The 26,020-nt window shown below is 41.8% G+C and overlaps 1 protein-coding gene and 1 long non-coding RNA gene across 10 annotated transcripts in view; one reads left to right on the top strand and one right to left on the bottom strand.

Annotated features, from left to right (window-relative positions):
• The window catches only part of LOC122424346, a 46,538-nt gene that overhangs the window by 5,661 nt on the left and 14,857 nt on the right, over positions 1 to 26,020 (top strand). For 2 of the 3 annotated variants that reach the window (XR_006264385.1, XR_006264386.1), the window contains exon 2: positions 23,384 to 23,758. This is a non-coding gene — a long non-coding RNA (uncharacterized LOC122424346). Of the gene's footprint in view, positions 1 to 22,058; positions 22,078 to 23,383; positions 23,759 to 26,020 lie in introns of those variants that run through there. The other variant, XR_006264387.1, reaches the window with a different exon arrangement.
• Positions 23,866 to 26,020, bottom strand: part of ITPR1 (inositol 1,4,5-trisphosphate receptor type 1) — a 346,469-nt gene continuing 344,314 nt past the window's right edge. For all 7 annotated transcript variants that reach the window (XM_043442077.1, XM_043442078.1, XM_043442079.1 and 4 more), the window contains one exon: positions 23,866 to 25,209. In XM_043442077.1, the coding sequence (XP_043298012.1) occupies positions 25,123 to 25,209 (87 nt within the window). In that variant the 3' untranslated portion in view covers positions 23,866 to 25,122. The remainder of the gene's footprint in view (positions 25,210 to 26,020) is intronic.

Below are 26,020 nucleotides of genomic sequence, written 5' to 3'. Positions count from 1 at the left end.
AGAAGGCTGAGCACCGAAGAGTTGATGCTTTTGAACTGTGGTGTTGGAGAAGGCTCTTGAGAGTCCCTTGGACTGCAAGGAGATCCAACCAGTCTATCCTAAAGGGCATCAGTCCTGAATGTTCATTGAAGGGACTGATGTTGAAGGTGAAACTCCAGTATTTTGGCCACCTCATGTGAAGAGCTGACTCATTTGAAAGACCCTGATGCTGGGAAAGATTGGGGGCAGGAGGAGAAGGGGAAGACAGAGGATGAGATGGTTGGATGGCATCACCAGCTCGATGGACATGAGTTTGGGTGGACTCCAGGAGTTGGTGATGGACAGGGAGGCCTGGTGTGCTGCGGTTGACGGGGCCGCAAAGAGTCGGACACGACTGAGCGCCTGAACTGAACTGAACTGAATTGTCAGTACAGTCAGTATAGCTGAATTACACTTCTTTCTCTGTGTTGACTCCTCCATTCTGATTTGTACCTGTTTCTATTATTAAAATAAGGATTTCTGAATTTAACAGTAACAGGAATAGAGTGGTGAAAAAGATGTAAAGCAGCCCCAGCTCTCATGGGAGTTACAATTTAGACGGAGTAGCAGAGAGCAAAATAACTTCAGTGTGGTAAGGGATAAAGAGCACACAGCCTAGCTTAGACTGTCATGGAAAGATTCTCAGGAAAAGGATACCTTAGTTGAGGTCTGAAGGATAAGTAAAAGGCAAGTGAAGGCAGGAGGAGATGGACATTCTCAGTAAAGGAGCAGCATGTGAGAAGAGGATGCAGTGTGCATTCATTTTTCTAGTACCTGGAGAATAGTGTTAATCATTATAGATGTATGGGTGTGTTGGGGGCAGCGGCTTTGTTGAAGGGAGAAAGTGTGAAAGATGAGGATAGATAAGGAAGAAGGAGTCAAAGGACTTTGAATCTGTGAGTCAAGATTTTGGAAAGTAGGATAGGAGAAACCTGGGCACTTCAAGAGGGTGAATAGGAGGAACAACCATTAAGAGACCATTGCTGAGGTCCAGGTAAGACATGGTGGTTTTCAGTACCTGCAAAGGATACTGACATGACAGATAAACAGGATGGAAAAGGGGAAATAATTGAAGAAATATGAGTAGAATGTTTTTCTTTAAAAAACGGCTTATTATTCTAGAACATAATTGGTAAAAACTTAAGTTGGCGTGTTGCAGACCTTGAATCTTGACAGAGATATTTTTTTTATTGCATTTTTTTAAATTTATTTTTTAATTGAAGGATAATTGCTTTACAGAATTTTTTTTGTTTTCTGTCAAACCTCAGCATGAATCAGCCATAGGTATACATATGTCCCCTCCCTTTTGACCCTCCCTCCCGTCTCCCTCCCCTCCCACCCCTCTAGGCTGATACAGAGCCCCTGTGTGAGTTTCCTGAGCACACAGCAAATTCCCGTTGGCTGTCTATTTTACATATGGTAATGTAAGTTTCTGTGTTATTCCTTCCATACATCTCACCCTCTCCTCCCCTCTCCCCAGGTCCATAATTCTATTCTCTATGTCTGTTTCTCCATTGCTGCCCTGTAAATAAGTTCTCCAGTACCATTCTTCTAGATTCCATATATATGTGTTAGGATACAGTATTTATCTTTCTCTTTCTGACTGACTTCACTCTGTATAATAGGCTCTAGGTTCATCCACCTCATTAGAACTGACTGAAATGCATTCCTTTTTTATGGTTGAATAATGGAGAAGGGGACGACAGAGGATGAGATGGTTGGATGGCATCACTGACTCAATGGACATGAGTTTGGGTAAACCGCAGTTCATGGGGTCGCAAACAGTCGGACATGACTGAGTGACTGAACTGAATATTCTGTTGTATATGTTGTGTACCACAGCTTCTTTATCCATTCATCTGTCGATGGACATCTAGGTTGCTTCCATGTTCTAGCTACTGTAAATAGTGCTGCAATGAACAATGGAATATGTGTCTTTTTCAGTTTTGGTTTCCTCGGGGTATATGCCTAGGAGTGGGATTGCTGGGTCATATGTTGGTTTTATTCCTAGTTTTTAAAGAAATCTTCATACCGTCTTCCATAGTGGCTGTATCAGTTTACATTTCCGCCAACAGCAGACCTTGAATCTTTAACATGAAAGTTTGTTGATTTACAGTATTATATTGCTTTCAGTTACACAGCATAGTGACTCAATATTTTTTAAGATTATACTCCATTTAAAGTTGTTATAAAATATTGACTGTATTCCCCGTGCTATACAATATATCCTTCTAGCTATTTTATTTTTTATTGGAGTATAATTGCTTTACAGTGCAGTGTTAGTTTCTAGTGAATGAGCTGTGTGTGTGTATATATCCCTTCCCTCTTGGACTGCCTTCCCACCTGCCCCTCCCTTCTATGCCCATCTCATCCCACCCGGCTAGGTCACCATAGCGCCCTGGGCTGAACTCCCTGGGCTATACTGCAGGTTCCCACTAGCTATCTGTTTTACCCTTGGTAGTGTACGAATGTCAGTCTTAACCTCCCAGTTCATCCCACCCTCCTCCCCGATGCCGTGTCCACATGTCCATTTTCTACCTCCGTGTCTCTATTCCTGCCCTGGAACTAGGTTCGTCTGTACCATTTTTCTAGATTCCACTTACATGTGTTAATATGTGACATTAGTTTTGTTTTTCTCCTCCTGACTTACTTCACTCTGTTTAACAGTCTCTAGATCTACCCACATCTCTACAAATCACCCAGTTTTGTTCCTTTTTATGGCTGAGTAATATTTCATTGTATATACGTACCACATACTCATCTGTTGGTGGACACTTAGGTTGCTTCCATGTCCTAGCTGTTGTCAGTAGCGCTGCAGTGAACACTGGGGCACGTGTGTCTTTTTGAATTAGTTTTCTCAGGCTGTATAGCTCAGTTGGTAAAGAATCCGCTTGCAATGCATGAGACCCTGGTTCAATTCCTTGGGAGGATCCGCTGGAGAAGGGATAGGCTACTCACTCCGGTATTCTTGGGCTTCCCTTGTGGGTCAGCTGGTAAAGAATTTGTCTGCAATGCGGGAGACCTGGGTTCGATCCCTGGGTTGGGAAGATCCCTTGGAGAAGGGAAAGGCTACCCACTCCAGTATTCTGGCCTGGAGAATTCCATGGACTGTATAGTCCACAGGGTCGCAAAGAGTCAGACACAACTGAGTGACTTTCACTTTGACTTCTGGGTGATGGCTGGGTCATTAGTAGTTTTATGTGCCCAGTAGTGGGATGGCTGGGTCTTTAGTAGTTCTAAATTTTTAATTTTTTAAGGAACCTCCATATTGTTCTCCATAGTGGCTGTATCAATTTACATTCCGACCTACTGTGCAAGTGGGTTCCCTTTTCTCCACACTCTCTCCAGCATTTATTGTTTGTAGATTTTTTTATTATGGCCATTCTGCGTAGTGTGAGGTGATACCTTATTGTATTTTTATTTTTTCTCATTGTAGTTTTGATTTGTGTTTCTCTAATACTTAACCCCAGGTGGGTGAGTTGGTTCCAGGGCTTGTGCAGACTTCATGGTGGGAGGCACTGGTGCCTGCCCACTGGTGAGTGGAGCTGGATTTTGTCACTCTGGTGGGCAGGGCTGTGTCAGGGGGCATGTCTCGAGGTGGCTGTGGGCTCAGGATGACTTGAGGCAGCCTGTCTGTTGATGAGTGGGGCTGTGTTTCCACCCTGTTGGTTCTTTGGCCTGAGGTGTCCCAGCACTGGAGCCTGCAGACTATTGAGTGGGGCCAGGTCTTGGTGCCAAGACAGGACTTCTAGGAAAGCTCCCTCCAGAAGTATTCCCTAGGGTCCTCTACCACAAGTGTTCTTGGCCCTGCAGTGGGCCACAGCGGACCCCTGCCTTGCCAGGAGACTCTCCAGGTCCTGCAGGTACATCTGGCCCAGACTCCTGGGGCATGCATGCTCAGTTGCACAGTCGTGTCTGACTCTTTGCAACCCCACGGGCTGTAACTCGCCAGGCTCCTCTGTCCATGGAATTTTCTGGGTAAGAAAACTGAAGTGGATTGTCATTTCCTCCTCCAGGGGGTCTTCCCTACCCAGGGATTGAACCCATGTCTCCTGTGTCTCCCGCACTGCAGGCAGATTCTTTACCACTGAGCCATCAGGAAAGCCCTGAGGAGTCACTGCTTTGCCCTGGTTCCCACTGTATGTGAAACCTTGTGTGCATCGTTCAAGAGTGGAGTCTCTATTTCCCCCAATTCCATGGAGCTCCTCCACTCAAGCCTGCTGGCCTTCAAAGCCAAATGGGGGCTCTGCCTCCTGATACCAGACCCCCAGACTGGGGAGTCTCATGTGGAGCTCAGAACTTTCACTCCTGCAGGAGACCCTCTGCGATATAATTATTGTCCAGTTTGTGGATCACCCACACAGTAGGTGAGCTTCCCAGGTGGTGCTAGTGGTAAAGAACCTGCCTGCCAGTGCAGGTAGACGTAAGAGATGCAGGTGCGATCCCTGGGTCAGAAAGATCCCCTGGAGGAGGGCATGGCAACCCACTCCAGCATTCTTGCCTGGAGAATCCCATGGACAGAGGAGCCTGACAGGCTGCAGTCCATCGGGTTCAATCCGTAGAGTTGAACATGACTGAAGGGACTTAGCAGGCACACATAGGTCGGTAGGGATTGGCTAGTACTGTGAAGGTGCCCCTCCTACAGTCTGGTTGTGGCTTCTTCTTTGTCTTTGGATGTAGAATATCCTTTATTGGTAGGTTGCAGTCTTTTTTTGTTGATAGTTGTTCAGCAGTTAATTGTGGTTTTCATGAGAGGAGGTAAGTTCAAGTCCTTCTGCTTCTCCATCTTGTCTGCAGTCCCACTGTTATCTCAGTCTCTAATTGCTTTTATTAAATAGGCTCCTTCCAGTGTTTTCCAAACCTGTGGTGGCTCCTGATTAGGTTTTCTGGGTCCTCTTTAAAGATGAACGTCCACTGTGGTCACTCAGAGTAACCTTGAGGTTCTTGTATACTAGAAAGCCAGAGATCTGGGGTGTGCTAAGCATCAGAAATGGCCCAGAGTAAAGATTCCAGTAGGCTCTTGTGGATTTCTTAATATTTTTAGTGGACTCCATAATTTGGCTTCTGTATCCATCACCCTAACCCAGGAGAAACTGCCCAAAATTCACTGCACAAGCAATGCAGAACAGTGCAGGTTCTCTGCTCTTGGGTGAGCTGAGGCCAGAACTGCCACCAAGATCAAACCTTCTGGGCTGCTGACTTTTTCTTTTTTGTCCTTTAACTTAAAAAAAATATTTATTTCTCTATTTTTAACACCAAAAACATTTTGTATTGGGATATAGTGGATTAGCAATGTTGTGGGAGTTTCGGGTGAACAGCGAAGGGACTCAGCCATGCATACACATGTAACTTTGTACTGTGTGAGTGCTTAGTCGCTCAGTCATGTCCAACTCTTTGCAACCCTATGGAGTTGAACCTGCCAGACTCCTCTGTCCATGGAATTTTTCAGGCAAGAGTTTTCTCTCTCTAGGGGAACTTCCCGACCTACAGATCGAACCCGCTAGCGTCTCCTGCATTGGCAAGTGGATTCTTTACCACTGCACCACCTGGGAAGCCCACATTTTGTCTTGGAGTATAGCCAATTAACAATGTTGTGATAGTTTCAGGTCAATAGCAAAGGGGCACAACCGTACATATATATATATCCATTCCCCCCTAAACTCCCCTCCCATCCATTCTGCCACGTAACATTGAGCAAAACTCTGTGCTGTATAGTAGTTCCTTGTTGGTTATCCGTTTTAAATATAGCAGTGTGTACACGTCTATCCCAAACTCCCTAACTATCCCTTCCCCCATCCTGTTTTTTTTAGTGTAGTAAGAACATAAAACACATAAGATGAGACCTATTCTCATAATAGATTAGCGTGCAGTGCTAACTGCAAGCACAATGTTATGTAGCCGATCTCTAGAACTTTTTGATCTTGCATGACTGGAAATGTATACCCATTAAATAACGACTCCCCGTTTCCTCTTTTCCTTCAGACTCTGGCTGCCACCATACTCCGTCTGCTTAGTTAACTTTAGATAATTTATATAAGTGGAAAATGCAGTATTTGTTCTGGCTGGCTTTTTCACTTTGTATAATGCCCTCCTGTTTCATCCATTTTGTAGCCTACAAAAGGATATCCTTCTCTTTATGGCTGAATAATATTTCACTGTCTGTGTGTGCTGTATTTTCTTTATCCATTCATCTGTTGACTAATAGTTATTTCCACCTTTTAGCGCTTGTGACCAGTGCTTCAGTGAACATGGGAGTACATATAGCTCTTAGAGATCTTGATCTCATTTCTCTTGGATAAATACCAAGAGATTGGTATTGCTGGATCATATGGTAGTTCTATTTTTGATTTTTGACTAACCTCTATACCATTTTGCATAGTGGCTGTGCCATCCATCATTCTCACCATCAGGGCACTACGGTTCCAGTTTCTCTACAGCCTCACCAACACATGTTATTTTGTTTTCTTGATAATGGCCATCCTGAGAGGTGTAAGGTGATATCTCATTGTGGTTTTGATTTGCGCTTTCCTGATGATGAGCATCTTGTCATATACCTGTTGGCTATTTGCAGATCTTCTTTGGAGAAATGTCTTCCCAGATCTTTTGTCCATTTTGACCAGGTTATTCATTCTTTTTTGCTGTTGAATTATGCTAGTTCCTTATATGTTTTGAATATTAATCTCCTATCAGTTTGCAGATACTTTCTTCCTTTTCATAGATTGCCTTTTGAGTCTTGATTGTTTACTTTGCGGTGCAGAAGCTTTTTAGTCTGATGTAGCCTCACTCATCTATTTTGCTTTTCTTGCCTGTCCTTTTTGGCATTCAAATCAGTGCCAAGACCACTGTCATGAAGCTTTTCTTCTATGTTTTCTTTTTGGAGTTTTACAGTTTCAGGTCTTATATATAAATTTTTAATACCTTTTAAGTTGATGTTTGTGTATAGTCCAGTTTCATTCTTTTGCCTGTGGATATCCACTTTTCCCAGCCTCTTTTGTTGGAGACTGTCCTTTCTCACATACACAGGACTGGGAAATAGACCCTTGGAGGTCACAAACAGAACCTTGTATATACCAGGACCCAGGAGAAAGGAGCAGTGACCCCGCAAGAGACTGACCCACTCTTGCCTGGGAGTGTCAGAAGTCTCTAGCGGAGACGTGGGTCGGCGGTGGCCTGCTGCAGGGTCGGGGGCACTGAGTGTAGCCGTACATGCATGGGACCTTTTGAAGGAGGTCGCATTATCTTACCTCCACCATAGTTTGGCCCCAGGTAAATAACAGGGAGGGAACACAGCTCTACCCATCAGCAGAAATTGGATTAAAGATTTACTGAACATGGCCCTGCCCATCAGAACAAGACCCAGTTTCCCCCCAGTCAGTCTCTCCCATCAGAAAGCTTCCATAAGCCTCTTATCCTTCTCCATCAGAGGGCAGACAGACTGAAAATCACTACCACAGAAAACTAACCCATCTGATCACATGGACCACAGCCTTGTCTAACTCAATGAAACTATGAGCCATGCCATGAAGGGCCACCCAAGACGGATGGGTCATGGTGGAGAGTTGTGAGAAAATGTGGTCCACTAGAGAAGGGAGTGGCAAACCACTTCAGTATTCTTGCCTTGAGAACCCCATGAACAGTATGAAATGGCAAAAAGATAGGACACTGAAAGATGAACTCCCCAGGTTGGTAGATGCCCAATATGCTACTGGAGATCAGTGAAGAAATAACTCCAGAAAGAATGAAGAGATGGAGCCAAACAAAAACAACACCCAGTTATGGATGTGACTGGTGATAGTAGCAAAATCTGATGCTGTAAAGAGCAATACTGCAGAGGAACCTGGAATGTTAGGTCCATGAATCAAGGCAAATTGGAAGTGGTCAAACAGGAGATAGCAAGAATGAATATCAACAATTTAGGAATCAGAGAACTAAAATGGACTGGAATGGGTGAATTTAACTCAGATGACCATTATGTCTACTACTGTGGGCAGGAATCCCTTAGAAGAAATGGAGTAGCTGTCATAGTCAACAAAACAGTCAAAAATGCAGTACTTGGATGCAGTCGCAAAAACAACAGAAGGATCTGTTTGTTTCCAAGGCAAACCATTCAGTATCATGGTAATCCAAGTCTATACCCTGACCAGTAATGCTGAAGAAGCTGAAGTTGAATGGTTCTATGAAGACCTGCAAGACCTTCTAGAACTAACATCCAAAAAAGATGCTATTTTCATTATACGGGACTGGAATGCAAAGGAGAAAGTCAAGAAACACCTGGAATAACAGGCACATTTGGCCTTAGAGTACGGAATGAAGGAGGGCAACACTAACAGAGTTTTTCCAAGAGAACGCACTGGTCATAGGAAACACCCTCTTCCAATAACACACAAGAAGATTCTATACATGGACATCACCAGATGGTCAATACAAAAATCAGATTGATTATATTCTTTGAAGCCAAAGATGGAGGAGCTCCGTACAGTCAGCAAAAACAAGACTGGGCGATGACTGTGGCTCAGATCATGAACTCCTTATTGCCAAATTCAGACTTAAATTGAAGAAAGAAGGGAAAACCACTAGGCCATTCAGATATGACCTAAATCAAATCCTTTACGATTATACACTGGAAGTGAGAAATAGATTCAAGGGATTAGATCTGATAGACATAGTGCCTGAAGAACTATGGACGGAGATTGGTGACTTTGTACAGAAGACAGGGATCAAGACCATCACCAAGAAAAAGAAATGCAAAAAAGCAAAATGATTGTCTGAGGTGACCTTACAAATAGCTGTGAAAAGAAGAGAAGTGAAAACCAAAGCAGAAACGGAAAGATACACCCATTTGAATGCAGAGTTCCAAAGAATACCAAAGAGAGATAAGAAAGCCTTCCTCAGTGATCAGTGCAAAAAAATAGAGGAAAACAATAGAATGGGAAAGTCTCGAGATCTCTTCAAGAAAATTGGAGATACCAAGGGAACATTTCATGCAAAGATGGGCACAATAAAGGACAGAAATGGTATGGATCTAACAGAAGCAGAAGATATTAAGGAGAGGTGGCAAGGATACACAGAAGAACTACATGAAAAAAATCTTCACAACCCAGATAATCACAATGGTGTCATCACTCACCTAGAGCCAGACATCCTGGAATGTAAAGGCAAGTGGACCTTAGGAAGCATCACTAAGAACAAAGCTAGTGGAGGTGATGGAATTCCAGTTGAGCTATTTCAAATCCTGAAAGATGATGCTGTGAAAGTGTTGCACTCAATATGCCAGCAAATTTGGAAACTCAGCAGTGGCCACAGGACTGGAAAAGGTCAGTTTTCATTCCAATCCCTAAGAAAGGCAATGCCAAAGAATGCTCAAACTACCACACAATTGCACTCATCTCACATGCTAGTAAACTAATGCTCAAAATTCTCCAAGTGAGGCTTCAACAGTATGTTAACCATGAACTTCCAGATATTCAAGCTGGACTTAGAAAAGGCAGAAGAACCAGAGATCAAATGGCCCACATCTGCTGGATCATCAAAAAAGCAAGAGAGTTGGCTTAGAATTCAACATTCAGAAAACTAAGATCATGGCATCTGGTCCCATCACTTCATGGCAGATAGATGAGGAAACAGCAGAAATAGTGACAGACTATTTTTGGGGGCTCCAAAATCACTGCAGATGGTGACTGCAGCCATGAAATTAAAAGACGCTTACTCCTTGGAAGGAAAGTTATGACCAACCTAGACAGCATATTAAAAAGCACACATTACTTTGCCAACAAAGGTGTGTCTAGTCAAAGCTCTGGTTTTCCCAGTAGTCATGTATGGAGGTGAGAGTTGGACTATAAAGAAAGCTGAGCCCCGAAGAATTGATGCTTTTGAACTGTGGTGTTGGAGAAGACTCTTGAGAGTCCCTTGGACTGCAAGGAGATCCAACCAGTCCATCCTAAAGGAGATCAGTCCTGGGTGTTCATTGGAAGGACTGATTCTGAAGCTGAAACTCCATTACTTTGGCCACCTGATGTGAAGAACTGACTCCTTGGAAAAGACCCTGATGCTGGGAAAGATTGAAGGCGGGAGGAAAAGGGGTTGACAGAGGATGAGATGGTTGGATGGCATCACCGACTCAATGGACATGAGTCTGAGTAAGTTTTGGGAGTTGGCGATGGACAGAGAGGACTGGCGTGCTGCTGTTCATGGGGTTGCAAAGAGTCGGACATGACTGAACAACTTAACTGAACTCATCCTTTCTCCAGTATGTATTTTTGTTATGTTTGTTGAAGATCAATTGACCAAATATGAAGACGATGTGATACTGGTGATAGGAAGGACACATAGGCTAGTGGAATGGAATAAGAAGTCAATAAATAGATTACACAAACGTCGTCAATTGACTTTGGACAAAGATGCGAAGATAACTCATTGGGGGTAAAGATAGTCTTTTTAAAAACTTGGTGCTAGAATAATTTACATCTATATTTTAAGGAAAGAACCTTGACTCATACCTTGTACATATACAAGAATTAACTAAAAATGTATCTTAGACCAAAATGTAAAATTTAAAACTATAAGCTGCTCTTGAGCTTCCTGTCCTATATGTTAGCCACATGTGGTTATTTTAAATTTAAAGAATTAAAACTAAATACGTTTTAACAATTGAGCTTCTTAGTTGTTCCAGCCACGTGTCAAGTCCTCATTGGCCATGTGTGGCTAACTAAAGCTGTTGTATTGATTAGCTTAGATTTCAGCATATTTCTCTCACCACAGAATACACTCTTCTACACCACTGTTGTAGAAGAAAACATAGGAGAAAATCTTTGGGATTGCAGTTAGGCAAAGATTTCTTAGGTTACAAAAATTGTGACCATAAAAGAAAAAAATGGATAAATTAGTTTTTATCAAAATTAAAAATTTATGATTGTTGAAAAGCTCTGCTAAGAAAATGAAAAGCCACAGACTAGGAAAGAAATATTTTCAAAACATATTTGCTAAAGAATTGACAACCAGAATATTGTCTGAGGAGGCCTTACAAATAGCTGTGAATAGAAGAGAAGCAAAAACCAAAGCAGAAAAGGAATGATATTCCCATTTGAATGCAGAGTTCCAAAGAATACCAAAGAGAGATAAGAAAGCCTTCCTCAGTGATCGGTGCAAAAATTAGAGGAAAACAATAGAATGGGAAAGTCTTGAGATCTCTTCAAGAAAATTAGAGATACCAAGGCAACGTTTCATGCAAAGATGGGTACAATCAAGGACAGAAATGGTAGGGACCTAACAGAAGCAGAAGAATATTAAGGAGAGGTGGCAAGGATACACAGAAGAACTATATGAAAAAAATCTTCATGACCCAGATAATCACATTGGTGTCATCACTCACCTAGAGCCAGACATCCTGGAATGTGAAGGCAAGTGGACCTTAGGAGCTTCACTGTGAACAAAGCTAGTGGAGGTGATGGAATTCCAGTTGAGCTATTTCAAATCCTGAAAGATGATGCTGTGAAAGTGTTGCACTCAATATGCCAGCAAATTTGGAAACTCAGCAGTGGCCACAGGACTGGAAAAGGTCAGTTTTCATTCCAATCCCTAAGAAAGGCAATGCCAAAGAATGCTCAAACTACCACACAATTGCACTCATCTCACATGCTAGTAAACTAATGCTCAAAATTCTCCAAGTGAGGCTTCAACAGTACATGAACCGTGAACTTCCAGATAGTCAAGCTGGATTTAGAAAAGGCAGAAGAACCAGAGATCAAATAGCCAACATCTGTTGGGTCATCAAAAAAGCAAGAAAATTCCAGAAAAATATCTACTTCTGCTTTATTGAATATGCCAAAGCCTTTGACTGCATGAATCACAACAAACTGTGGAAAATTCTTAGAGATGGGAATACCAGACCACCTGACCTGCCTCTTGAGAAATCTGTATGCAGGTCAGGAAGCAACAGTTAGAATTGGACATGGACCAACAGACTGTTTCCAAATAGGAAAAGGAGTACATCAAGGCTGTATATTATCACCGTGATTATTTAACTTATATGCAGAGTATATCATGAGAAATGCTAGGCTGGATGAAGCACAAACTGGAATCAAGATTGCTGGGAGAAATATCAATAACCTCAGATATGCAGATGACACCACCCTTATGGCAGAAAGTGAGGAAGAACTCAAGAGCCTGTTGATGAAAGTGAGAGGAGACTGAAAAAGTTGGCTTAAAGCTCAACATTCAGAAAACTAAGATCATGGCATCTGGTCCCATCACTTCATGGCAAATAGATGGGGAAACAGGGGGAACATTGACAGACTTTATTTTTGGGGGCTCCAAAATCACTGCAGATGATGACTGCAACCATGAAACTAAAAGACACTTGCTCCTTGGAAGAAAAACTATGACCAACCTAGACAGCGTATTAAAAAGCAGAGACATTACTTTGCCAACAAAGGTCCATCTAGTCAAAGCTATGGTTTTTCCAGTAGTCATGTATGGAGGTGAGAGTTGGACTATAAAGAAAGCTGAGCCCCGAAGAATTGATGTTTTTGAACTGTGGTGCTGAAGAAGACTCTTGAGTGTCCCTTGGACTGCAAGGAGATCCAACCAGTCCATCTTAAAGGAAATCAGTCCTGAATATTCATTGGAATGACTGATGGTGAAGCTGAAACTCCATTACTTTGGCCACCTGATGCGAAAAACTGACTCTCTTGAAAAGACCCTGATGGTGGGAAAGATTGAAGGCAGGAGAAAAAGGGGTTGATAGAGGATGAGATGGTTGGATGGCATCACCGACTCAATGGACATGAGTTTGAGTAAACTCCGGGAGTTGGTGATGGACAGGGAGGCCTGGCATGCTGCAGTCCATGGGGTCGCAAAGAGTTGGACCCGACTGAGCGGCTGAACTGAACTGACAACCAGAATCTTTAAATTTTTTTCAAAGTTAAGTAATATCAAAGAAATTTAAAAGTGAGCAATAAGTTTGGAAAAATGGTTCACTGTAGAAGATATGAATGGCATATTATTTAAATGTTCTAACCTTACACATCTTTTGTTGTTTGCTTGTTTAATCAACAAGGGTTATCTGGGTGGGATGTTTTTGGCGCACTCTTGTTCTCTTTGTACCTTGATGAATTTTAACTTGTTTTTGAAATGTTAATTCTTACAGGTAAAACCCTAGTCAGTAAAAACTCTAATAAGGTGTGTGTGTGTGTGCGTGTGTGTCTAAAAGTAAACACATTTTTAATAGTTTTTTCCTGGTTCTCCAAGAGTAGCAGTAGTGAAAGTAAAAGGAAGCCACAGACTGTCTTGGCAATCCTTTGTAGTAGCTTCGTCATTCTATACGGTCATGCTGATTAACTGACTTGTTCAGCCTGTTTGGACCAGAAGAAAATATGACTTTCCCAGTTGTATTCAAATCCATCAGGCATGAAAACAGATTGGTGATTTGTTCTTCTTGTCTTGTCTTAAACATGAGCAACTGCCTGGTTTCTGCTTAGGCAAATGTGGTAGGTGGAATAATGGGCCCCTCAAGGATGTTCATGTCCTAATGCCTAGGCCTTGTGAATATATTACCTTCCATGGCAAAAGGGATTTGGCAGATGTCGTTATGTTGAGGATGTTGAGATAGGGAGACTTCCTGGATTAGTCACATGGGACCAGTGTCATCGTAAGAGTCCTAGTAAGTAAAAGAGGAAGGCATAGCATCACCGTCAGTGTGGTACAGGCTGTGAGGGATTTGATCAGCCATTTCTAGCTTTGCAGGTGGGAGCAGGCAAGGAGCCAAGGAATGCAGGCAGCTTTAGAAGTTGAAAAAGGGAAGGAAATGAATCTCCCCTAGGGCCTCCTGAAGGCTTTAACCCTGTCAACTCATTTAAGACTTTGATAACCAGAAGCTTAAGGTAATTTTAAAGTTTTGGAAAATTTGTTAATAGTAGCAAGAGAAAACAAATGCAGTGTATCTATAGGACTGTTGTTTGTAAGTTCTAAAAGACAGGCATTTCTTTAAAAGTAGAAAAAAATCCTTTTTTTTTTTGAGTCTCACTGCCAGCCCTCCTAGACTCCCCAGTGGGCACATTTCTGACCCAGATCCTCCTAATCACTGTGAAATGATACTCAGCTCAAAAAGTAAGTACAGTGCATGTGCTAAGGACAAAGGCGTTGTGACACAACCCAGACGCTAGCAGTTCTCAGAATATGGGCCATGGACAGCCTGCATCAGAGCTCCTGGGGAGCAGGTTACTTCAGGCCTGGACCTTTACCCCTTTCCACTAGTTTTTTTCATGTCAAGTTTAGTGAACAAATTATATTTGTTTATAGCAAAATATACTCTTCTTAGGTTACAGTACTATGAATTTTGAAAGGTTTGTATAAGCAAGTAACCGCCAATACACTGAGGTTATTTCCATCACCCAGAATGTTTCGCTTGTGTCCCTTTGTAATAAATTTCCTGTCCGTACCGCCTGTCTGTAGCAACCACTGACCTGATTTCCGTTCCTGCAGGTTTTTTCGAGAATGTCATATCCATGGAATGACACACCATGTAGCCTTTTGAGTCTGATTTACTTTGTTTAACATAATCCTTTTGAGATTCATCCACATTGGGTGTATGTTCACATGGAAAGAAACCATGCTTCTGTGTTACCCAAAATGGCCATAATTTTTTTTTTAAAGTATTTATTTGGCTGTGCTGATTTTTAGCTGTGGCGTGCAGGATCTTTAGTTGTGGCATGTGGGATCTAATTCTCTGACCAGGGATCAAACCCAAGTCTCCTGTATTAGGAGCCTGGAGTCTTAGCCACTGAACCACCAGGGAAGTCCTGGCCGTAACTTCTTGATGTGTTTTGTCTCTTTTGGTATGATCTGAGAGGTGTCATAATCATCCCCGGATGGTTGAGGGGTTGTCTTTTAGCCTGGTTGGATGAGGGAGTCAGGTAGGAGAGAAGGGTGTGGAGGTGCAGGTGGGTTCAGAGGACAGGTGCATACAGAGAACACAGTTATAGGTTTATCTTTTTCAAGAATTGAAAGAGGGGAGAAGATCACGGTTGCCTGATCATGGCTCAGACAGTAAAGAATCTCCCTACAATGCAGGAGGACCCAGATTCGATCCCTGGGTCAGGAAGATCCCCTGAAGAAGGGAATGGCAACCTACTCCAGTACTCTTGTGTGAAGAACTCCATGGACAGAGAAGCCTGGTGGGCTACAGTCCATGGGGTCACAAAGAGTCCGACACAACTGAGCGACTAAAACACATAGAGGGAACAGTAGGGGATGTTTTGAGTTGTGGAGCAGGACTCATTGAGTATTGGTTAGTTATAAGATTCAGTGGTCTGCAGCAAAAGGAGTGGTGACTGCTTGATCTTTTATTGTCTGTGCAACTCCTTTTGGGCCACTGCTAAACTATTGTTCAGTCGGTCAGGCGTGTCTGACTCTTTGTGACCCCATGGACTGCAGCACGCCAGGCTTCCCTGTCTTTCACCATCTCCCAGAGCTTGCTCAAACTCATGTCCCTTGAGTCAGTGATGTCATCTACCATCTTGTCCTATGTCATCCCCTTCTCCTCCTGCCTTCGATTTTTTCCAGCATCGGGGTCTTTTCTAATGAGTTGGCTTTTTGCATCAGGTGGCCAAAGTATTGGAGCTTCAATTTCAGCATCAGTCCTTCTAATGAATATTCAGTATTGGTTTCTTTTAGGATTGACTGGTTTTACCTCTTTGCCATCCAAGAGACTCTCAAGACTCTTCTCCAACACCACAGTTCAAGAGAATCAGTTCTTTGGCCTTCAGCCTTCTTTATGGTCCAACTCTCACATCCATACATGACTATTGGAAAAACCATAGCGTTGACTAGGCAGACCTCTGTCAGCGAAGTAATGTCTCTGCTTTCTAATATGTTGTCTAGGTTGGTCATAGCTTTTCTTCCAAGGAGTAAGTGTCTTTTAATTTCATGGCTGCAGTCACCGTCTGCAGTGATTTTGGAGCCCAAGAAAATAAAGTCCATCACTGTTTCCATTGTTTCCCCATCTATTTGCCCTGAAGTGATTGGACCGGATGCGATGATCTTCATTTTTTGAATGTTGAGTTTTAAGCCAGCTTTTTCACTCTCCTCTTTCACTTTCATCAGGAGGCTCTTTAGTTCTTTGCTTTCTGCCATAAGGGTGGTGTCATCTGTATATCTGAGGTTATTGATATTTCTCCTGGCAATCTTGATTCCAGCTTGTGCCTCATCCAGCCAGGCATTTCTCCTGATGTACTCTGCATATAAGTTAAATAAGCAGAGTGACAATATACAGCCTAGATGTATTCCTTTCCCAGTTTTTAACCAATCTGTTATTTCATGGCCATTCTAACTGTGCTTCTTGACCTGCATACAGATTTCCCAGGAGGCAAATAAGGTGGTCTGGTATTCCTATCTCTCAGAATTTTCCACAGTTTGTTGTGGTCCACATAGTCAAAGGCTTTAGTATAGTCAATGAAGCAGAAGTAGATGTTTTCCTGCAACTCTCTTGCTTTTTCTGTGATCCAGTGGATGTTGGCAATTTGATCTCTGGTTCCTCTGCCTTTTCTAAAACCAGCTTGAACATCTGGAAGTTCATGATTCATGTACTGTTGAAGCCTAACTTGGAGAATTTTGAGCATTACTTTGCTAGCATGTGAAGTGAGTGCAATTGTGCAGTAGCTTGAACATATCTTTTGCATTGCCCTTCTTTGGGTTTGGAATGAAAACTGACCTTTTCCAGTCTTGTGGCCACTGCTGAGTTTTCCAAATTTGCTGGCATATTGAGTGCAGCACTTTTAACAGCATCATCTTTTAGGATTTGAAATAGCTCAGCTGGAATTCCATCACCTCCACTAGCTTTGTTTGTAGTGATGCTTCCTAAGGCCCACCATGACTTTGCATTCCAGGATGTCTGGTTCTAAGCAAGTGATCACACCAATGGGGTTATCTACATCATTAAGATCTTTTTTGTAGAGATCTGCTAAGGACTGCTAAATAGTCCTTCCTGAATGAAAGACTCTTACCTGGCCCTGGCTCCAAAACCCCCAAGGACATAAGTGAAGGCTCACAATCTTTTCCCCCCTCAAATGTCTTGAGCCCCTTTATTGGCAGGAATTGTGCTATGTACTGAATGAAATGGACTAGTTACAGTCCTTACCCTAAGAACTCTTACTTAGCCTCTCCGAGAACTCTGGCCTGGTATATACCAGATCTTCCCCCAACAGGCGGACAGCTGGAGGCCAGCACCTTATCGGCAGGATCACCCCGGTGTGGTGAAGCATGGGCCTAGCGAGGAGCATGTGCGCTGCAGTCAGTCCTCCAGTCCTTGGATATGGAGCCTCTGGATTCGCAACCCATGGCCTCAGAGGGCTGACTGTACTCCTCCCCTAAGGGGTTTGAGTGTCCTCAAATTTTACTACCCATGGGTTCCTCATGGATCCCACGGATGAGTGTATATGATCACATGATCTGCCTTTAAATCCCAGGTCTGATGTTCTGGTTTAGTCAAATTGCTTCACCTTTCCAAACTGATGTCTTCTTCTCTAAGATTAGGAGATATCCGGAAGTGGGGGAAAAAAGCTATTTAAAAGCTAGTTGCTCTTTGAGTTGAAAGCTAAACAGATGAATTATGGTCTTTTTTTGTTTGGTCAAGGTAAAGGGCTAATCTCAATGGGAGGGTTGGGTCCAGGGGGCTAAAATTGTTCTGCATAAAAAAGAAGTAAAAATGTTTTGTGTTTTTTTTTTTTTTAATATTTATTTTTATTTAATTATTTGGCTTGTCAGGTTGCAGCATGGGGGATCTAGTTAGCTGACCAAAGATGGAACCCAGGCCCCCTGCATTGAGAGTGCAGAGCCTTAGACACTGGACCGCCAGAGAAGTCCCAAATTTTAGCTTTTAGTTGAAGCTGGAAGAAACTTTTTTTTTTTAATTTTGTTTTTATTGTGCCTTTATTTGTGCAGGGGTGATGAAAGAAAGTGGGTCCTAGTATTACACTCTAAAGAGGCCCACTCTTCACAACACCCGGATGTTCATGTGTTTTAAATTAGAGGGTAGAGCCAGCTGTGTCTACACTAGGGTGGGGTGGAATAGAGAGAGGGGAGGTGATGAGAATTAGGTTGCAACCAAGACTTGGGATCAAAAAGAGACAAGGACTCATTACCAAGTTGTGAGCACTCACCTTAGAATCCTTGCAATTGTTAAGGAAAGTCATGGGCTTCACACAGTTATATGAGATACGATCTAAAACTTGCATCTGAATGTGAAAGATGCTATAATATAGGACCATGCACATGTCAGGGATAATATCTACGTAACAGGGTTGGGAGGTTTAAATGAAAATGTAGATAAAAGTACTTCATAAACTAAAGAGATACATCATCACCCCTAGGTAAAGTGTCTTTTCTGATGGTTTTGTAAAAAGGAAGTCAGACTTAAATTCAACACTGATCACAAATATGAGATTAATTATCCAGGAGTTGTGAGCTCTATAATAGTTTTATTTGTGAATTCAGTTCAAATGGATAGTAAACAGTTTGGATGTTAAAGATAACAGTTTTAAAAAATGACTTGATATGACCCAAACATGTCATGTCAAGACTTGGGAATTTAGCCCACATTAGCAGTCATTCCCCATTTCTTTCTGACACCCCACCCCTGTTAGCCCAGGGCAACCAGTCATTTATTTTCTGTCTCTTGTAGACTTGACTTGCCTCTTCTGAACATTTCATATACATGAAATCATACTATATGTGGTCTTTTATGACTGGCTTCTTTCGTGGCATAAAATTCTCAAGGGTCATAACTGTTGCATGCATCAGTATTTTATCCAACCATTTTTTGTTTTCTTGAAAAAAATGTTTAGTTAACTTTTTTCTTTTTAAGAACACTTTTAGATTCACAGCAAAATTGAATAGACAGTACAGAGAACGCCCATGTACCTTTCCCACTCCTTCATTGCCAGCATCCCTCAGCACTGTGGTTATGGTGGAGGGAACCTACATTGACATCATGATCACCCACGGCTTACTTTAGGGCTCACTCTCTTTTTACGTCCTTTGGGTTTTGGAAATGTATAACATCTTTCCACCTTTACGGTCTCGTCGCCCTAAATTCCGTGTTCTCTGTCATTCATCCATGCCCCATTCCTACTCCTGACAACCACTGCTCTTTTTATTGTCTCCATGGTGTTACTTTTCCCAGAATGTCGTTTACTTGGATTTATATAGTATGTGGCCTTTTTAGATTGTTTTTCTTCTACAGAGCTTTCTGACAAGTCTTCATGAGATGCTATAGGTGACAAGGTATGTCAAAAAGATTAAATCACTAGCTTAATTCAGTTCTGAAATGGACAGGTTAAATTCCTGGATTGTCTACAGTTTCATTTACATAGGAGCAGTCGTCTTTCATGAGGTCATTACAGAAATGCTGGCGAACTCTTTCCATTAGCAGTTCTTGCATACAGTATGCACTTCTTGTGTTGTGGGACTCTTTTTTTTGTTGTTGTTCAGAATTCACCTTAGGGGTTTTCTCAGACTCGGCATTCTTAATCGATCGTGGTTTTTAGCTTTCTTTTTTCTTTCCAGGCTGGGTGGATGATGCAGTTTCACTTCTAGGTGTTAGGATTCTCTTTCACACTGGTTTGTCATGACCTTAAAATATTTAAAGTTTCTCCTTGGGTTCTTTTTTTCTTTTCTTTCTTTTTTAATGTAGTACCCCAGTGGGCTAGAGATTTGTTTTACTAAATGAGTTTAAACCACCAGCAGCTGGGGAGTTCATAGCCCATGAGCATTGTCAAACTTAACCCAGTGTAAAAACCCACCAGTGGTCTTTTTATTGTCTTCCACTGGGTAGGTTTTGAGGTCCGGACGTGAAGGCTAGTTATGCTTCTGAATCAGCCTTGAGGTTGTGAGTTGCCTAAGGTGGCATAGGATACCAAAGACGGAGACACGTTTGCTGCGACGATCAGAATCGTCTTAGTTTGTTAATAGCCAGCCTCGTTGTCGCCTGGAGATTACTGACGAGGCCCAAGAATCGCTCTGAGCTGTAACCACCCACAAAAACCACACGCATGGCATTTTACTCAAAACTCTACTTTAACCACTACTTTGTGATGCAAAACTGGCGGAATTTTGGGTACTTTCTGTAAAATCGAAATCTTTATGGGGGTTTTCCAACATTCTAGTTGATTGTGAACAAGTGATCAGTATAATGAAAGGAGAGCAGGGTTGGCCAATCAACACCGACTTCTCTGGTACAAAGGATGCCAGCCTGTGTGGAATATTTCATGTGGAGAAAGCCACCTTGTCTGAGAAAAGATTCTCTTGTTGAAAAATGCAGTTAAATAAGAGGTATTGACATGAGATGGGTAGTTGTAAAAGATAGAGATTTTAGAAGCTTCTTATCTTTGCCACAAAGTTTTCACTCTTGACAAAGTAATCACCTTCAGTACTTTCTAGCGTGTAGATCCTCGTAGGTTTGAAAAGGAAATCCATTTGTATTGGACAAAATACAGTTCTGCATAAGGACTTCCTGTAAAGGAAGAACCATTATGGGAAACTGCTACTAATAAGATATGATAGCCCTTTTATGGAGGGAAAATGGTAGGTGTGAGAACTCTCTCCTGTTTGGCCGAGTCAGGGGGCCTTCGTTTATTCTGGACTTAGGTCCTTGGCCAAGTTCCTTTACCACTCTAAGGCTCAATTTCTTACCTTTACAATGAAAATTTTCTTTTCATGGTTAATATTCTGTTGTGTATATGTGTACCACAGCTTCTTTATCCATGCATCTGTCAATGGACATCTAGATTGCTTTCGTGTCCTGGATATTGAAAACAGTGCTGCTCTGAACATTGGGGTCACATGTGTCTTTTTGAGCTATCGTTTTCTTTGGGTATATGCCCAGTAGTGGGATTGTTGGGTCATATGGTAGCTTTATTCCTAGATTTTTAAGGAACCTCCATACTGTTTTTCCATACTGGCTGTATCAATTTACACTTACAATATTACTCTGCCATAAAAAAGGAATGCATTTGAGTCAGTTGTAGTGAGGTGGAGGAACCTAGAGCCTGTGAGAGTGAGATAAGTCAGAAAGAGGAAAACACACACCATATATTAAAGCGTATATACGGAACCTAAAAAAATAGCACTGATGAACTTATTTGCAGGGCAGGAAGAGAGACACAGACACAGAGAACAGACTTGTGGACACAATAAGGGGATGAGGGCGTGGGACGAATCGAGAGAGTGGCCCTGGCTTCTGTACACTACCATGTGTGAAATAGGAGCTGGGGGGAGCTGCTGTTTGCACAGGGAGCTCAGCCCCGTGCTCTGTGATGACGGGGCAGTGGGACGGGGGTGGGAGGGAGGCTCAAGAGGAAGGGAATATATGTATTATAGCTGGTTTACATTGTCACACAGCAGAAATCAATACAACATTGTAAAGCAATTATTCTCCAATTAAAAATGAAAAGTTTCCCTCCTGCTCTGTGGCAGATAGGAACACATTGTCTCAAGAGCCTTCAGTAGGAGTCCTTTGTTATGACATCCTGTCTTGTGTAAACTTGTTTTATTGTCATATAAATTAAGCCTGCTATCAAGCACATTTTGTTTTTTCAAATCTGTGAAAACATTATTTTAGCAAAACTTACTTGTGTAAGTACATACTTATTCTCCTTTCATAATTAATAGTCTTAAAAGACTAAATTTCCATCTGTGTAGCCCAGAAAGCTCTCATGATTAGCCTTAAAACAACTAGCAGAAACTTTTAGGCTGTCTCTCATTAGCACATTATCCGAACCAACCATGGGAGGAAGATACAGAAATCAGTAACTGAGATTTTAATGTGATAATTCCTTAGTTTACCGTGAAGAACTTGGTAATTTCCCATCAGCACATAAGTAACACTGTGCTCAGCATGCTACTGCAGAGGCAGTGTTGCTGGTTAGCTCCCACAAATAAAGTTTGCTTGCTTTATAATTTACGTTAGGAAATGTTTAAACAGGGTGAAAGAGCAGTTTTTACAAGCACAAAATCAAGCAATTCATTTTCAGAAAGTAGAACCAAATGAAACCAACCGAAGAAAAACAGGTGGGTTGAATCATATTTTTTAAAAACAAAATAAAGAGTTGTATTTTGTATGTGTGTGTGAATAGAGTTACACAGTTCTAAGAACAGTTGTACAGGGTGGAATATCAAATAAAGCTTTAGGACTCAGAAGAATGGAAGCTTTATTTGTAGGAGAAAACAAGGTTTATCACTACAGAATTTTAGGGACATAAGTAGAAATGGGAAAGATAATATAAACATTAGAACAGTGGAATGGAGTTTCCCAGACCCTTTGACATAACAAATGGTTTAGTTAAGGAAACTGGCAAAATCTTGAAATCTCAGTTGGTGCTACAGCAAACTTTTAAAATTAAATGATCGGAGCCGAAAGCACTATGCTGTACATTTGTTAGTCCAATAGCACTGATTCTTCACCTGAGTAACTTATTTTTTAATTGAAGGATAACTGCTTTACAGAATTTTGTTTTCTGTCAAACCTCAGCATGAATCAGCCATAGGCATACAGATATCCTCTCCCTTTTGAAACTTCCTCCCGTCTCCCTCCCCTCCCACCCCTCTAGATGTCACGGGGCCCCTGTTTAATTTCCCTGAGTCATCAGCAAATTCCCATTGGCTATTTTACATTGGCAGTGTAAGTTTCCATGCTGCTGAGTAACTTTAAAGGCGACTTGGACCTTGAAATACAAGTGTTGAAAAAGCGATGTCTGGAGAAAGGTGAAATCACAATTATACATCAAAGGCCACGGGAGCTATAATTTCAGATATTGTTTCAGTTGTACCAGCTTTTTGTTCACACCCAAACTCCACTGGTAGAATCTACTGCATGTGGGGTGGAGAAGAATTCCATTTATTTTCTGCTGAAGCTGGCGAACCGAATGAAGATCTGTATCAAGTGACAGGAATCAAATGAAACATGACAAACCTGTAAAAGCCGCCACCTGAACATGTCAAAGCAGAACTTGGCGGTGAATGAGGTGGGACAGGGGCTGGGAGACAAACCACACAGACTGCCTCGCCGGGCTGGGCAGCTCGGGAGGTCAGAGGGAGAGCCAAGGGGAGCAAGTCTTCGTCGGGCTGGGGCTCACGTGGTGGGGTTTGGCATGGCGTGCTGGTGGTTTGTTCATAGATACAAGTACGTATCTATCTTGGATTGGTTTTATTATGGAAAAATTCTATGGAGATATGCTGTATTGACTGGAAAATGATTCACTTGTTTTTTAAGTTACCAAATTTATAACGCAGAAGCATTGGTTTTGAAGTTAATCATTTAAGTGGAGTTTAATCCCAACCTAGTTTCTGACATTGGATGCTAATTATTCTTATTTAGCAAAGCACAGAGAAAATCAGCGTTACACGAGCAACCAGGGCAGGCAGTGCTCTAAGGAGGGGACGCCTTTCTCTGCCTTTGGATGAGTTAGATTTGTCAGACATTTCCAGCTGTTACAAAGGCCTCTGACCATTGAAGGAAAGCTGACTTCGCTGCTCAGATGACAAGTTCCAGGTCCCCCAGGGAAAGTGCAGGAGCGGGAGCCTGAACCGGCATTCTGGACTCGACCACGTGCGCCCACGTTACCCGTGACAGTCTGATTGGCCGTCACCCGTCAAGAAGAACCAGTGGCCACTGGACTGAACCCTCCCCTGTATTTGTTCAGGAGCTCTCAGAGTTCTCATTCCTCAGGGAAGCACTTTCAGAATCAACCTGGTAAGTAAGCCATTTATACTTTTAAGTTGGTCCTAAAGAAAATATATAATTGGAATAGCTGTGATGACGTATAGAAACGTCTAAATGAAAGCCATCACTCAGTCACAGTATTTTATTCTGCATCATTTATTAAATATTTTTATATATGCATTTACAAACTTTACTCATTTCAGAACTCAGCTTTCAATACATTTTTAAACGTTTTTTGGTAGAGAGAGTCTCTTGTAAAATGAGATCCATGTACAAAACTAGGCAACAGATATAAAAGTTTCCTCTCATACTTTTCATCCATCAAGCAAAGAAATCATGTGACAAAGAAAAAAAATGTGGCTCGTTCACAAGGATAACATGTCAGTGTTCAAACTATGAGTTCTAATGGGATAGATCATATTTCATCTCTATCAGGATGGCTATAGTTTAATACTTCTTAGCTACTGTAGCATGTTGGTTCTGATGAAGGAAAAAAATCAACTGTTTGGACTAGATCATCTAGAGACCATCAATTATTCATTTCTTTATGAAGTGACACCAAAATTCACCTTGGAGATGACATTGATGGGCTAGCAGTATGCATTTACCTCAAACGTGGCTTAGAAATTTCCCTTTAAAAAATTCATTAACTTGGCAAACTAAAGTCTGAGCCTCTACTTTAGCGCTGTTACTTAAAAGACATAGTTTAAATGATCAATTCAGAAGCCTAAAAGTATCTTTGAAACTAAAGTTGCTTTTCTTATAATGAATGCTGACCTGACAGTCGAGGCTCGGAGCGCGGTCACTAGGGGACAGAGGCCCTGGTGCCGCTAGCAACGAGAAGGACTATCACCACAGGGTCATTGTATGGCACAAAACGCCCGGGGGCCCGAAACTCACTAGTAATATGGTTTTGGCAGCAGCATCATTTAACCATTTGTTACATACTATTAACACACCAGCTTCAAAGATGTGCACTCCCCTTAGGATACACAGGAGTTACAAATTTATGGTGATTGCATAATTGGTATTGCACAGTTTTATAAAAAACATAAATACTGGTTATTCTAGATTTAAATACAAAATACATGTCATATACTTTTAAATCTATAATGTGGTTCAAGTGCAAGTCAGGTGCTTTCTTTAGTCCTTCCCAAAAAGGCATTTTAAATACTTTTTTGGCACAAATGAAATTTCACCCTGCCAACAATTCTAATTACAATACATATATCCAAACCTGGAGAGTAGCAATCATATACATACAGTATAAAACTGAGTATTTACAAATATACTAAGCATAAATGTAACCTCTGTGGGTGAATCAGAACTAATTTAGCAAGACCCACACTAAAAATAATTTAAAAAGGTAAATACGATGCCTTTAGTTCATTTGCTTATGCTGGTTGCTGTGGGTTGACATTCATGTGAGGAGGATGTCCTAGAAGACCAATTCTTTGTTTCTGCTTCCTTTGTTCTGTCATCTGGAAAGTTAAAAAGTTTCATCATTAGACCCAGACACTTCCTGTACGTCAAATCGTATACTCAACCATAGACTTACCTCTGTGGTTATGGTTTATACTGAAACCCACTTTCTACAAATAGCATACCGTTAGTATATCAAACACACAGCTTCAAAAAGGGCATCTACCTGGGCAGGGTGGGGAATTCTGTGCCCTCGTCATGCAACGTGACATTCAGAAATTCTGCTTGCTACTTGTTTCACAAAGGAACGAAAAGCAGTTAAAGCACAAGAGTCTTGTTTCCCAAATCTACGTCCAAATCATAGCTTTGTATGAGAGTTGCAACATGCTAAACACTCAAGAAACTGTCTGATGTGTTTAGAACTCTTAAGTTTGAGAGAGATTGAGTCCACTGTCTTCAGGGTGTCTCGGTTATTCTCCAACGGTTCTTGGATAGTTTTGAGAGAAAAAAAAAATCACATAGAGTTTCTAGGGAGATGATAATGTCCTAACACCTCAGGTCCAGGGCAACTGAATAACATAAATCATGGCCTGGCACCCAGTGGTGACCAGTCCTCACCCCCTACACACACCAAGGTCAGGAAAGACCATTTCTTAAGGCTGCTCAAATGAAACCGTGGTTTCAAAACTGCAAACAAGAAGTTGGGACCTTTTATTTGGCTGCTGAACTAAACCAGTTCTCATATTGACAGGTATCTAGCTCAGTTCTGCCTATTTCAGTGCATAATTAACTCCCTGTATTTAGAGTTTTCTTAACCCAGTTATCCCAACTCTGGATTTGATGCTGGGCATTTAGGTCAATTAAGGTAAA

The sequence above is a fragment of the Cervus canadensis genome, chromosome 22, assembly GCF_019320065.1.
Source record: "Cervus canadensis isolate Bull #8, Minnesota chromosome 22, ASM1932006v1, whole genome shotgun sequence".
NCBI classification, from domain to species: Eukaryota; Metazoa; Chordata; class Mammalia; order Artiodactyla; family Cervidae; genus Cervus; species Cervus canadensis.
Note: the sequence above shows the minus strand (reverse complement) of the source record. Positions and strands in the feature narration are given on the sequence as shown.